At 41.4% G+C, this 14,297-nt stretch overlaps 1 protein-coding gene across 5 annotated transcripts in view; it reads right to left on the bottom strand.

The window, feature by feature from the left end:
• dync2h1 (dynein cytoplasmic 2 heavy chain 1) overlaps positions 1-14,297 on the bottom strand; it is a 153,835-nt gene that overhangs the window by 85,411 nt on the left and 54,127 nt on the right. For all 5 annotated transcript variants that reach the window (XM_060943314.1, XM_060943313.1, XM_060943317.1 and 2 more), the window contains exons 33-36: positions 9,250-9,391; positions 8,913-9,118; positions 8,556-8,738; positions 5,097-5,279 (exon numbers count right to left, since the gene is read on the bottom strand). In XM_060943314.1, the coding sequence (XP_060799297.1) occupies positions 5,097-5,279; positions 8,556-8,738; positions 8,913-9,118; positions 9,250-9,391 (714 nt within the window). The remainder of the gene's footprint in view (positions 1-5,096; positions 5,280-8,555; positions 8,739-8,912; positions 9,119-9,249; positions 9,392-14,297) is intronic.

Raw genomic sequence — 14,297 nt, 5'->3', positions numbered from 1 at the left:
CCTGATTGGTTCAGAAAACGGGAACGACAAATGTTGTGAACTTGAATGGCTTCTGAAGTATGAATTTGGCCCTGTATATTATAAATAAGTAATCGTATGGTTGCTCGTGGGCGGCACGGTGGTGTAGTGGTTAGCACTGTCGCCTCACAGCAAGAAGGTCCTGGGTTCGAGCCCCGTGGCCAGCAAGGGCCTTTCTGTGTGGAGTTTGCATGTTCTCCCCGTGTCCGCGTGGGTTTCCTCCGGGTGCTCCGGTTTCCCCCACAGTCCAAAGACATGCAGGTTAGGTTAACTGGTGACTCTAAATTGACCGAGTCGCAATGTTCAAAACTTCGAAATCACTCATGAAATTAATCCTTAATTTTACTCGGCCCCATATGATTACCTATACAAAATAAAAATTTAAATTTAAAAATTCAAACGAATAGCAGAAGTTTGAACAATTATACTTTTAACTTTTACTTTTAGTTTTCATAAAGGAGCTGATTTACAACCTGTGTTTTCTTTCCCTCCCCCCCCACCCCAAATCTGTCCCTCTGAGTTACATGGAGTCAACAGGAAATCTTTTGGTGGAGAGGGTGGAGACCTCGACTGGCTATCATAGCCTGCAGGGAATCGGCCGTCAGACATTCTGTCGCATGTCCCAGACCCGGTGAAATGTAACTGAATTGTCTTGGCCAGCCCTAAGGGTCCCATCTGCATCTCATCATTGCTGAGGAGTGTGCTCCCATCACCCAATCAAGCATCCAGCCAGAGCAGGTCATGATATATTTTTTACCATATTAACATGCCATTGTTGTGTGTTATGCCTGATGTCAAGACCAGGGCTCGAAATTAACTTTTTTTCTTTGTGTCCCCCAGTGGTCCCGAATTCTGTGTTGTATTGTCCCGAATGGAAGCAATAGTGTCCCCATTTTTTTCCTCTCTGAAATAACCAGTGGCTAATATTATCATATGAAGTTACTATTATATTTGTAACTATGCGATTTTGAACCCTTTATATCATTTTTACAATAAGTCACAAAACACAAGTGACACATGTCCTATACATCATCTACTTCAAAATTACAGTTATTGCATTTTCAGTTTATTAAACTTTGACAATCTCACTGTATGAATAGATACCCGTTTATTTAAAGGGGCCAACTAGCTCATTCAGAAAATGTTTCAACTCCCTACATCTCCAGTACACTTTAGTTGAAAATAAGACCCCTTTTATGTTCATTTCATCTACTTATACCTTGAATATCTGTTGGCATATATAAGGCCAACTTATCATTTTCACCATGACCGTTATCCATTTTTATGTAATATACCTGTTGCCCCATTCAGAGATGTTTTGAAAGCCATCAGCCATACCATCAATAGATGAAATGCCCTTGAGCAAGGCACCTACCCCAACATTGCTACAGGGACTGTAACACTGTAAAAAACTGTAAAGTCACTTTGGATAAAAGTGTCATATCATATAAGTGCAAACAAAGCAATGTAATGCAAGTTTTTTTTATTGTAACCTTTAGTCATAGAAATCATTTACATTATTTACAGTGACTTTTCTGATTTTGCAGTCACAGCGCAGCCACGTTTATAATGGCAGTCTATGGGGCTGAGCGCCTGTCCTCTCCTCACTTTCAGCCTTCTCATGCAAAAACTCGTTTTTAACTCGCTCTAGTGACCTCAATTTTTACACTACAGACAAAAAAATTACATCGTGTTCAGGAGAGCCTTGTGGCACTCAATGTGAAAGAATTTTGTGACTATCTCCTTCCGTTTTCGTGTAAATCCCCGTTGTTTGGAGGGAGCGCTCTGAGCAATTACTGCCCTTTCTGTGTCTCTCAGCGCAGCGTGCGGGTGGGGGAGGGGCTGCTTGCTCTCTCACACACACACACAGCGCGCTGCTCCCTCTCAGAGATACACAGGCTTGTCGCCTCAGCGCGAATCATTCATTCACAGAGTGCAGCTCAGGCCCTGCAATTGTGACTGCTATGCGCACTGCATCATGCACTCTCACAATTTCCCCCATGTAGAACTTTTTTCTAGATCTATTTTTTTCCATTGTCCCGGGATTGTCCCAGATATGATAAGTTTGTGTCCCGATGACATTTTTTATGGTCCCCGGGACGTCGGGACACCGTTAGTTTCGAGCGCTGGTCAAGACTCTCGTCTCTGCGAGCCAACCACACAGATTTAATACCTGTCATTTTTAGGGCATACCTAACAACCTGTGTTTTCTTTCTCTCTCCCCCCCCCCCCAATCTGTCCCTCTGAGTTACATGTTGGTCCTGGGATTGAGATGCTGGCCTCTTCTGCCCCTCGGACCTGCTTGGTCCGTCCTGGTGCCCTGTGTCTGGTCGGAGTTTTATCGCATTGCTCCTGTGAAGGACGGCCCCATGAGGACAGTTGAGGGTTATACCTGTTAAAACTGTTAATATTATAGTCAGGCTGTCTGTTGTTGCCCAAATGAGGATGGGTTCCCTTTTGAGTCTGGTTCCTCTCGAGGTTTCTTCCTCATGTCGTCTGAGGGAGTTTTTCCTTGCCACCGTCGCCACAGGCTTGCTCATTGGGGATAGATTAGGGATAAAATTAGCTCATGTTTTAAGTCGTTCAAATTCTGTAAAGCTGCTTTGCGACAATGTTTATTGTTAAAAGCGCTATACAAATAAACTTGACTTGACTTGATTTATTCCAACATGGGACTTTTGTAATTGTAAACCGAGCAGATTGCTCAGAAGATTCCAACGTTGCCTTCGCTGCCTTCTTGAGTTTTTGTTGAATGGCTGGAATTCTTGGCGTAAATATCTGCCATAAAGCTCAAAAGAAACCTATAAAACCTTTCATTTGACCTTTCAGAAGGACCAAACAACTCGTTTTGAAGGAGGTTTATAATTCTGTTGGGTCAAGTTTGCTTGTTTTTATAAATACTTGTCTTGATTCTGGGTCTGTCCCAGCTGCCTTTAAACATGCTGTAGTTAGGCCCCTCCTTAAAAAAAAACACATCTTGACCCTTCTGTTCTGTCCAATTTTAGGCCTGTCTCCCATTTGCCTTTTCTTTCTAAGGTTTTAGAAAAAGTTGTTTTTATTCAATTACAGTCATTTTTAAAGAGAAATTCTGTTCTTGATAAATTCCAGTCTGGTTTCAGATCCCGACATCGCACTGAGTCAGCACTGTTAAAGGTGCACAATGATATCGCTCTGTCTGTGGATGCCGGGAATCCTGCCATGCTGGTGTTGCTTGACCTTACAGCGGCCTTTGATACAGTTGACCATGTAGTCCTTGTATCTCGCCTAGAGCAGTATGTTGGCATTCGTGGCACTGCTCTCCAATGGTTTAGGTCATACTTGGCAAATAGGAGCGTCGCTGTGATGATTGGCGACCTCTGTTCTTCATATGCATCCCTCTCTTGTGGGGTGCCACAGGGCTCTATTCTCGGCCCTATTCTGTTTTCTTCGTACATGTTACCTCTGGGATCAATTATAAAAAAAACACAATCTGTCTTTTCATTTTTATGCTGATGATTTGCAGATATATTTGCTCATGAGACCCAATGAAAATACGGCGCTTACTAAGTTACTGGATTGTATTACTGATGTAAAGCAATGGCTGGCACGGAACTTTTTGCATTTGAACGACAGCAAAACAGAATGTATTTTATTTGGCACATCACCCATGTCAAATGTTTTTACAACAAATTTTGGTACTCTGGCCCCCTTTTTTAAACCATTTGTACAAAATCTTGGGGTAACGTTTGACAGTGGGCTTAAATTTGATAAACAGATTAGTTCTGTTGTTAGAACGAGCTTTTTTCAACTTCGTCTCTTGGCCAAAGCAAAGCCGTTTCTCAGTCGGCAAGATCTTGAGAAGGCAATTCATGCATTTATCAGTTCGAGACTGGACTATTGTAACGCCCTGTATGTTGGCCTCAGCCAGTCTTCAATTTTACGTTTTCAACTTGTACAGAACGCTGCGGCCCGATTTTTAACAAGCACGTCTAGACGTGAACACATTACTCCTGTGCTGTCGTCACTCCATTGGCTTCCAGTCTGTTTTAGAATTGATTTTAAACTTCTGTTGTTTGTTTTTAATGCCATCAATGGCCTGGCTCCCTCTTACTTGTCTGAGATTTTAACTATTCGTGATCATGGTAGGGCCCTGCGTTCTTCGGGTCAGCTTCTGTTAGAAGTTCCAAGGTCAAGATATAAACAGTGGGGTGATCGTTCTTTTGCTGCCGCTGCTCCCAGACTGTGGAACAATCTGCCCCCCGACATTCGCACCACTATTGATCCCGGCCTTTTTAAATCAAAATTGAAGACTTACTTTTTTAGATTGGCATACAATCCTGACTAGGGGAGTCTTGTTTTTGAGGGGTGCTTCGTTTCATCTGTTTTATTTCATGTACTTCTGAAAGGCTTTTGGTAATCTGCAGGACGGCGGCACCTTCCGCAGTTAAAACCTGTGTTTTTATGTGTTTTGGTGTTCTGTTTTATGGCTCTGATGTAAAGCACTTTGGGTACCTTTTGGTTATTGTAAAGGACTATATAAATAAAATTCGATTAATTGATTGAAACAACAGCTGTGATAATCAAAAGGTTCATTTTCTTCAAATAAACACCACTCACTCGATATCGAATCAATAGCCTCGGCGAACCACGAGGTGAATTTTGTTTATGTTTTTATCTGCCGATTATCTTCCGATACTATGAAGTTATAACGAGGTTTCTCTTATTTCGTTTCTGGTTCTGATTGGTTCAGAAGTTTATCAAGAAGTAGAACGGGTAATCAAACTCCATCAGGATAAGTGTTGATTGGTTACGAAGTTTCGCTATTGTTACACTCATTCTTACAGTCTTACACACGATGACATCATGGCTCCTGCCTCGCTTCGCCTCTATGAGGAAAAAAATTTAATCAGATCTGAGGATGAGATTAGAGAGCTCATTCATCGGGGCGGGGCAAGCCACATCTGGCTTGACCTTGAAATGGAGTAAGTTGTAAGAAATCAAATACATATTTAAGTTCTATTAGAGTTCAATATGACAGTTTAATTATGGCGTGTGTGTGTGTGTGTGTGTGTGTGTGTGTGTGTGTGTGTGTGTGTTACCTCTTTGCCCAGGAGGTGACATGTGTCTCTATGCTGTCTCAGAGAGTCCTGAATGGTCTGGATCTGCATGGACACGGCAGACAGCACAGCTTCCTCCAGACGATTGAACTCATCGAAGCAGCCCCAAGCTCCGCACTTTATCAACCCCACAAAGATACGGCCCATAGACTTCACATCGATGCCCTACACACACATACACACAAATTTAAAACTGTGGGCTTCTGTACATTAACAAGATTTACAGATTAAAATGCATTTTCAAGCCTGAGGTACCGTACAAGCTGTCAGTCCTCCAAAACAAAAACTCTGACACAAAACAGGAGGAAAAAAAATCAATTAGCAGATTTTAAAAAAACTAGATAGAACTCGACGCCAACGGCGTCGATGGGGATGCCTCCGCCCGGTAGACTACACGCCTTATTAAGTTGTGATTTGGGGATGGACATTTGACCACACAGTAATCTTGACCTGGTGAAATTACTTGTATCAGCCTTGGAGACATTGTGTTCGCAAGGTTTTCGGACAGACATTTGACCTCACAGTGACCTTGACCTTAGACCTTTTGATCTCAAAATCTAATCAGTTCATGTTTGTCCCAAAGCGCGCAAATGCTGAAAGTTTGGTGAAATTCCTTTCATTAGCCTTTGAGATATCGTGTTCACAAGGTTTCGGGATGGACGGACGGACGGACGGACAACCCGAAAACATAATGCCTTTCAGGGTTTTTTCTAGAAAAATTTAGTATGAGGGCGCTCACCATGGCGAGGGAGCGAAGCGGGGGGGGGGATGGTGCCAGTTGTCCGTCCCCCCCCTCCGCTGTGTAAAGCCTTTGAAAAATTGAGGCTCCAACGGGACATTCTGAGGCTATCTGAGAGGGAAATTGTAACAAATTGTCTGTCAACATTGAAAAAGAAAGAAGTAATCTTCTTCTGACCCGGACAGTCTTTGGCTTTCTTCTGTTTCGTGCCGCGGGATGACATCTTTAAATGCCCAAGTGTCAACAAAAACAACTCGCGAACTACTTCTGTCAAAAGCTCCCACGCCGGTGGGTGAAAGGTCATTCAGTCTCGAGAAATCTCGCTCTACAAGTCAGCTGACCTTGTATGTAACCCATGTCAAATCTCGCGAGAGCAGCCACGACAAGTAAACATGGCGCGTCAGTCTGGAAAACGCCAATTCGGATTGTTTTTGCACCGTCTGGCGGTGTATCTACTATGATTGGAATATTTTTGGAGTAATTATAACGTATTTGATGATCAGACGCATTGTCACGTGGTGTTGCTGGGATGTTTTCACGGAGAAAAGATCGTTTTGAGAAAGACTGCATGTTGTGCAGTAGCATATAAGTGCATGGCCTAAGTGTGACTTGGGGTTCAATCGGCATTTCGGTAAGGGGGTGCACGCTGAGAGTAAGAGGGCGCAGCGCCCCTGTTCCCCGGTTTAGACGAAAGCCTGCCTTCTGCACCTTACGGTGGCGGAGGCATAAAAAATAAATAAAATAATATACAATTACACCACAGCACTGCTGAATTCTTATTCTGAATGGTTATTGATTAAACACTGATTAATGTTCTATAACAACATCAAATCACAGGTTTATATTAATGCGCTCGTTCAAATATATTATCGTTTCTTAACAACTTACACAGGGATTTGTACAGCAGACGTTCTACGTTAACAGATTTATTCAAACATCTGTAAACGTTTTCTGTGACGGGATGTTTATTTAGCAAATTTGGAAAGCGTCTCCAGGGTCGGAGGTAAAGCTCATCTCATCTCATCTCATTATCTGTAGCCGCTTTATCCTGTTCTACAGGGTCGCAGGCAAGCTGGAGCCTATCCCAGCTGACTACGGGTGAAAGGCGGGGTACACCCTGGACAAGTCGCCAGGTCATCACAGGGCTGACACATAGACACAGACAACCATTCACACTCTCATTCACACCTACGCTCAATTTAGAGTCACCAGTTAACCTAACCTGCATGTCTTTGGACTGTGGGGGAAACCGGAGCACCCGGAGGAAACCCACGGGGAGAACATGCAAACTCCGCACAGAAAGGCCCTCGCCGACCACGGGGCTCGAACCCGAACCTTCTTGCTGTGAGGCGACAGCGCTAACCACTACACCACCGTGCCGCCCCCTGGCAGAATTTTGGTTGGATATTTCACGACTCTTCATGGTAGAATTGGTAGAGTTCAATTAAATTTGTTAGCCTGCTTTATCCTCCACAACCAGCTCTGATGCGTGTTTGGGTTCATTGTCCTGTTGTAACTCCCAAGTCGTGTTGAAGTTTCTGATGGTTTATGCTGAAGAATTCTGAGGTCGTCCTCCCCCTTCATTATTCCATCCACTTTGTGCAATGAAGCAGTTCCACTGGCAGCAAAACAGCCTCAGAGCATGATGATCCTACCACCACCACCAGCTGGTACAGTGTCCCTCTGTACATGGTGGTCATTGTGGCCAAACAACTCAAGCTTTGTCTCATCTGACCATACAGCTTTCCTCCAGAAGGCCTTTTCTTTGTCCGTGTGGTCAGCTTCAAACTTTAGTTAAGCTTAAAGTTGTCAATTTTGGAGCCTTGGATAGCAGCCTCTTAGTCCATGGTGATCTGAACTGTAGACAGTGATCCATCAGCTTCCAGTTCATGGCAGGGCTGTGCCACGGTGGTTCCCAGGTTGTTCCTGACCATCCAAACCAATTTCCTTTCAGCTGAGGGTGACAGTTTGGGTTTTCTTGAAGCAAAGTGGCTTGGCAAAGTGACTCCACCTCACAATAACTTGTATACAATTGTTTGAACTGATCTTGGAATTTGCAGTTGTTTAGAAATGGCTCCAAGAGACATTCCGGAGTTGTGTATATCTGCCATCCTCTTTCTCAGATCTGCACTGAGCTCCTTGGACTTTCCCATTTTACTGTGTGTTGGTCAATCCAATGAGTGCTGTAAACAAACCCTTTTTATGAAGGCACAGAAAAGCTACCAGCTTTAGCTTTTTAATTAAAGCTGTATGCTGTACAATCATTCTGCCACAGAAAAAGAACAGTTCAAAGAAATTACTGAAAGCCCAAAGATTGCCATGACATTCATATCCAAGATGACATTCATGTCACTGTATGTAAACCTCTGACCGGAACTGTAAGCGATGAAAGGAATTAACTTGTTTCGTGGAACATTAAATGTAGCAATAATTGGATAAAAAGCAAACTGCTGTGGTATAAAGAGGAATAAAATACTCAGGGACATGCTGTTATTGGAAAACAATCGATATCCAGGTGATAACAGTAACAGATCGGATCGCTGATTAGTTTCCTATAACAGCATGACAGAAAGTGCTTTAATAGCATAATACTCTAAAAATCATGATGTGATTTGTCACAACACTGATATTATTGTGTACTCCTAAAGACAGATGGGCTCTAATATTTGTGTGTGTGTGTGTGTGTGTGTGTGTGTGTGTACCTCATCACAGTTGAACACCAGCACCTGTCTGCCCAGCAGTCCTCCCAGTGCTTTAACAGACTCGGTCTTGCCCGTTCCTGCTGGTCCATATGGGTTTCCTCCCAAACCCATCCTCATAGCCTGAGTCAGCGTGAGGTAGCACTTATCCGTCAGAGGAGTGTGCACTAGCTTCGGGGCGTTACCCTGACATATACAACAAAACAGAAAAGACAAAGTGCTTCCTGTTGTCTATTTATTCATATCTTCTTCTGTGTATACAAAAATACAGTAAACGTGAATACACTGTGGCCTTTTATACGTCTTATACAGTTAATTAATAGTGTGTGTGGTTTGAGACGTGACGTGTGTATTGTAGACCTGGTACTCGTAGGTGTAGTTGAACACTGTGTCCACCATGTGAACAGTGCAGTGCTGAGCTGTGTCCAGGTAAAAACGCAGCTGTTTCTGCCACACCCAGTCGTCTGTGCTGTGAACCTGAACCTCCAGCAGCTCCCGCACCACCGACAGGTTGTGGATCACATCCAGGATCAGAGCTTTCAGCTTCAACTGTAACACACTGGACTCTGATAAGAGACAAAACCATCGGCATTAACGAGCAAACTTAACTCTTTTTGCTAACTAGCCTAGCTAGTCCGTTTACTACACTACAAACTTCTAGTGATAATTTAGCTCACTTAAACACACACTTCTGTACCTGCAGACTCGATGTGAGCGTTTGTGTCGGTGTAGTGCTCCAGTTTAGCCGTGAGCTCGAGCTCCATTTGGTGCAGGTTCTGCTCACGGATGGCGGTTTCTGTATCTGCTGTAAACTGGATCTGTTCAGCCAGGCACAGGATCTGTTTGGGCACAAATACACATTTCATTCATAGAATTATTCTTTATTTACGTATTTCCTTTATTGTTATTGCACTAATAACCTACTACATAATCTACACATCATTTACATATCATGTGGCTCATGATGTCGTTAATCAATACGTTACTTCCATTTTTTGTGTCATGTAATTATTTGTACAATATTCCACATAGCTCTGACAAATAATATCATGTTAATATACTATATAATGAGCAAATGATGAGGGCTAACTCAATGGCTAGAAAACTTCAACAGAATAGTGTTCAGGAATTTTGGAATGAAGTGAGGGCTATTAACAACAGCAAGATTCCCCTTCCCTCCACTATAGATGGTATAGTTGGGGACGGGAATATTGCTGAGTTTTGGGCTATGCATTTTGGGGAAATTTTTAACTGTGTTGATAGTGCTGTTTTTAAAGTTGATGATTATGTTGTCCTGATGACATTATGGTTATTAGACCAGATGAGGTGTGTGATGCCATTGGTAAGCTGGCAGTAAATAAAGCCAGTGGCCCTGATCAAATCTCTGCAGAGCATCTGAAGTATGCTAGCTACAGACTTTCTGTGTTGCTGGCTTTGTGTTTTTCTGGCCTGTTGGCACATGGTGTATTACCAGACTCCCTTTTATCTGTATTATTGGTTCCAGTCATTAAAGATAAAACTTGTAAAGCATCTAACTCGGGCAACTATAGGCCTATTGCACTTGCAAGCATTATCTCCAAAATTTTGGAGCGGATTATTTTGGATAGGCTCCAAGGATATGTGGTAACAACTGACAATCAGTTTGGTTTTAAGCATAAACATGGAACAGACTTGTGTATATATGCATTGAAAGAGCTTATATCAAAGTATACGAAAAAGAACTCTACCATATTTATGTGTTTTTTAGACGCATCTAAGGCGTTTGACCGTGTTAATCACGGGAAATTATTTTTAAAATTATATGAACGAGGGGTTCCTTTATATTTGATCCGCATCTTGCAGTACTGGTATTCTCATCAAACCATGCAGGTCAAATGGGGTGAGGCCTCCTCTAGTTATTTTTTTGTTTCCAACGGGGTCAGACAAGGTGGTATTCTCTCTCCTTTTCTTTTTAATTTTTATATGGACGAGCTGTCTATGAAGTTAAAAGACTGTAAGACTGGATGTATGATTGGGGATAAGGTTGTCAATCATTTATTATATGCTGATGACTTAGTTGTGTTGTCTCCTTATAGTGCTGGTCTGCAGCAACTGCTTAGAGTCTGTTCAGATTATGGCATAGAGTATGACATCAAATACAACCCAAAAAAGAGTGTTATAATGATTGCTAGGGCTAAGGAGGATAAAAAGTTACATTTTCCTTCTTTTTTTCTAAATGACAGTGAGCTGACAGTTGTCACGAAAACAAAATATTTGGGACATCTACTAAGGAATGATTTAAGTGACGATGATGATATCCAGCGCCAGTGCTACAAATTGTATGCTCAAGCGAATATGCTGGCACGAAAGTTCTATATGTGTACATATGAAGTCAAAACATGTCTTTTTAGAACTTATTGTACATCACTGTATACAGCTCAGCTTTGGTATAATTATAGCAAAGCAAAGATAAATAAGATTAAGGTGGCTTATAATGATGCACTGAGAATATTGCTTAAGGCCCCGAGGTGGGAAAGTGCAAGTGCTTTGTTTGTAAATGCTAATGTTCCTACATTTCAGGCTCTGATGAGGAAACTTATGCACAAATTTATGTGTAGGTTATATGAATCTAGAAATGTTATCATCATGAGTTTGTGTAATATAAAGGAGAGTGATATTTTATATATTTCTGACATGTGGAAACATTGGAAAAGCCAACTTTATGTAGGCCTATCTTAAATGTTTTTTTTTTTTTTTTTTATAATGTCTTGTAATTGTAAGTGTGTATTTTTATATGTATTATTTGGACCTTTGAGTCTGTAACAATAAAGTATATATATAACACTTCTTCTGAAGTTTCATAATTATCAGAGCCTGATTATGAACTATCAGTAGTAATTTATATACAATTAATATTTATTACAACTACATTTTTTTTTCTGATTGTGAACATTTTATCATGTACACATCATTTATGCCTTTACATTTTACAGGTATTATGCATGTATAGTCTGAAATTAATTCCTTATGACTTTTTACATCACTCAGAATAGAAATTTATAAATGAGTCAAAAGTTATTTGCCTATAATTTGCATAGAACTCATATTTGAGGACACTATTAAATATATTATACATTACATTATTCACATTATAACCATAAATTCAAACATTATTATATTTATTGTTTAAAGCGAGGCGGCCTTTCGATTTCATAAAATCGGTGAAATTTAGTTCCCTCTGAAATGTGGTCATTGTGATGTGTTTATTTCTGTAATATCTAAAAAATATCAGGCCATTCTGTGGCTGGGAGGTTATTTAATTTGAGGGGATTAAAGCAAATAATGTGCATGAAATCGCTCGCTTCGCGCAGTCAGGCAGACAGAGGAAGTCCGTGTGCGCATGCGCAGGTTTACCTTCTTCTTCTTTTGGGTTTTACAGCAGCTGGCATCCACAGTGTTGCATTACTGTCATCTACAGGTTTCCCTTTGACCGTGCACTGACAGTTCCATCATTCTGTCGCTAAACGAACAGCTGATCACACCGAGGTGCTCGCTGAGCGCCGATATTTATTAGTTTGGTCCTGCGTTTCCTTTCCTTCGTGTATAACATAACGTCTTTTCTTCTCGCTTTCTGTTACTGTAGTCAGTCTTTCATGTTTCATTCGCACGCTCACGTCCTCCATTTTTCTCTCCTGTTTCAAATTTGTATCCCACAATGCCTTGCGCGAACGGGGAAAGCCCACCACGTCATGCATGACGTAGTATCTTGTATTGGGTCATGGTGAAGCAGGAAAAAAAATAACGGAGCATGTAGGACCATGTGGAGATAGAGTCATTAATTATTCTATTTATTTTTAAAACCTCATAAAATTGGAAGTCTGTGATTTGAATTCAGTAGCTTTCGGTCCACTGAACAAAAATAATCGGGTGTTGGGAAAATTCTTTTAATGACCTACACTTGAAAAATCTGAAAGGCAGTACAGCTTTAAATGGATTTGAATAAAATGAGTGAGAATAAATTGAGTTCTGTATTGTATGAACTTGGAGAGTAAAGCACACATCATCATAATAATAATAATAATAATAATAATAATATACAGGGTTTCAAAAGCTAACACTTATTTACCTCAAAGCTGTGCGTAACAAATATAAATGAATGGCAAATATATAATAACAGAATAAATACAATTATTTTTTTCGCGGTCCGGTTTCCATCAAATCCTGCGCTCTGATTGGCTGGCGAGCGGGTCCGTATCCTATGATACGGACCCCGGTTATGGACCTCTGGCAACTTGCTTGTTCACAACAACAACAAACATAGTAACAATTTTTTGTCAACATTTATCTTTTTTTAATAAGATTTATTTCTAATATTATCAAAAATCTTATAAATGTGGGCGGCACGGTGGTGTAGTGGTTAGCGCTGTCACCTCACAGCAAGAAGGTCCGGGTTCGAGCCCCGTGGCCGGCGAGGGCCTTTCTGTGTGGAGTTTGCATGTTCTCCCCGTGTCCGCATGGGTTTCCTCCGGGTGCTCCGGTTTCCCCCACAGTCCAAAGACATGCAGGTTAGGTTAACTGGTGACTCTAAATTGACCGTAGGTGTGAATGTGAGTGTGAATGGTTGTCTGTGTCTATGTGTCAGCCCTGTGATGACCTGGCGACTTGTCCAGGGTGTACCCCGCCTTTCGCCCGTAGTCAGCTGGGATAGGCTCCAGCTTGCCTGCGACCCTGTAGAAGGATAAAGCGGCTAGAGATAATGAGATGAGATCTTATAAATGTTTGCCAGCATTTCTCAGGAGAACAGCATTAATTTTACATCATAGATAGCGATAACGACAGTGTTCACAGCGAAAGCGAGTTTTACTACCCTGAGGAAGAAGAAATAAAAGAAAACATTTCAGGAGAAAGCTAAAAACCTCTAACTGTTGCTAACGCCGAGCAAAAACATGGCTGAATCCTGAATGACTCCTATTTGTATAAATAGGGGACTACATAGGCGGCAAAATGTAGTTTTTTTCCTGCCATGGAAGTGCACTTGTATACCGAGGAGGAAGCCATTTGCATTACAGCCGTGAATGAGGATTCAAAATGGCGGCTCGGCTCGGTTTTCCCTTTCGGACGCTCTCGTTTCTGTTAGAATTTGGTAAAGAAAAAAATAAATATATTATTTACCAGCTTAAAGTCGGTCCGTATGGTGAAATACCGTGACCTCGGCCTTGAATACTGACCTCGGCCCAGAGGGCCTCGCTCAGTACTTTCAACACCTCGGTCACGGTATTTCACCATACGGACCTCCCAGCTGGTTAAAACTTATAGCAACTTGTATTGACAATTGAAACTTTAAGAAATAGTGTGAAAATGATCATAATGTAGAGGTTTGAGTACATTGGATAATTTAGAGCTAATCTAGAACATTTTTCGTTTTATACATAACCAATAGTTTGAGCAAAATGATTTAACAACTGTAGAATCCAGACTGCTGAATAATTTAGCAGCAGAATATTTGAAGGCTCTATAACCAGACCATGTGGATGGTAGATTTGTTTCTAGTGTTGTAGTTATGTACTTCAGAATTGCGGGTAAACATGTTCCTGAGGTGCGATGGGCAAAGTCCTTTCAAACATTTGAATACACACAGGCATTTACGGAAAGTCCAACGATCTGATCTGAGTGATTTTGACATTATGTAAGAAATGATACGTAATACATATTTATAATTAGGATATAATCAAACAGTTGGATTTCAGTCTAAATCTAGATTGTGTC

The sequence above is a fragment of the Neoarius graeffei genome, chromosome 16 (genome assembly GCF_027579695.1).
Source record: "Neoarius graeffei isolate fNeoGra1 chromosome 16, fNeoGra1.pri, whole genome shotgun sequence".
NCBI lineage: Eukaryota > Metazoa > Chordata > Actinopteri > Siluriformes > Ariidae > Neoarius > Neoarius graeffei.
The sequence above is the reverse complement of the archived record's forward strand: the minus strand, read 5'-3'. Positions and strand labels throughout refer to the sequence as shown.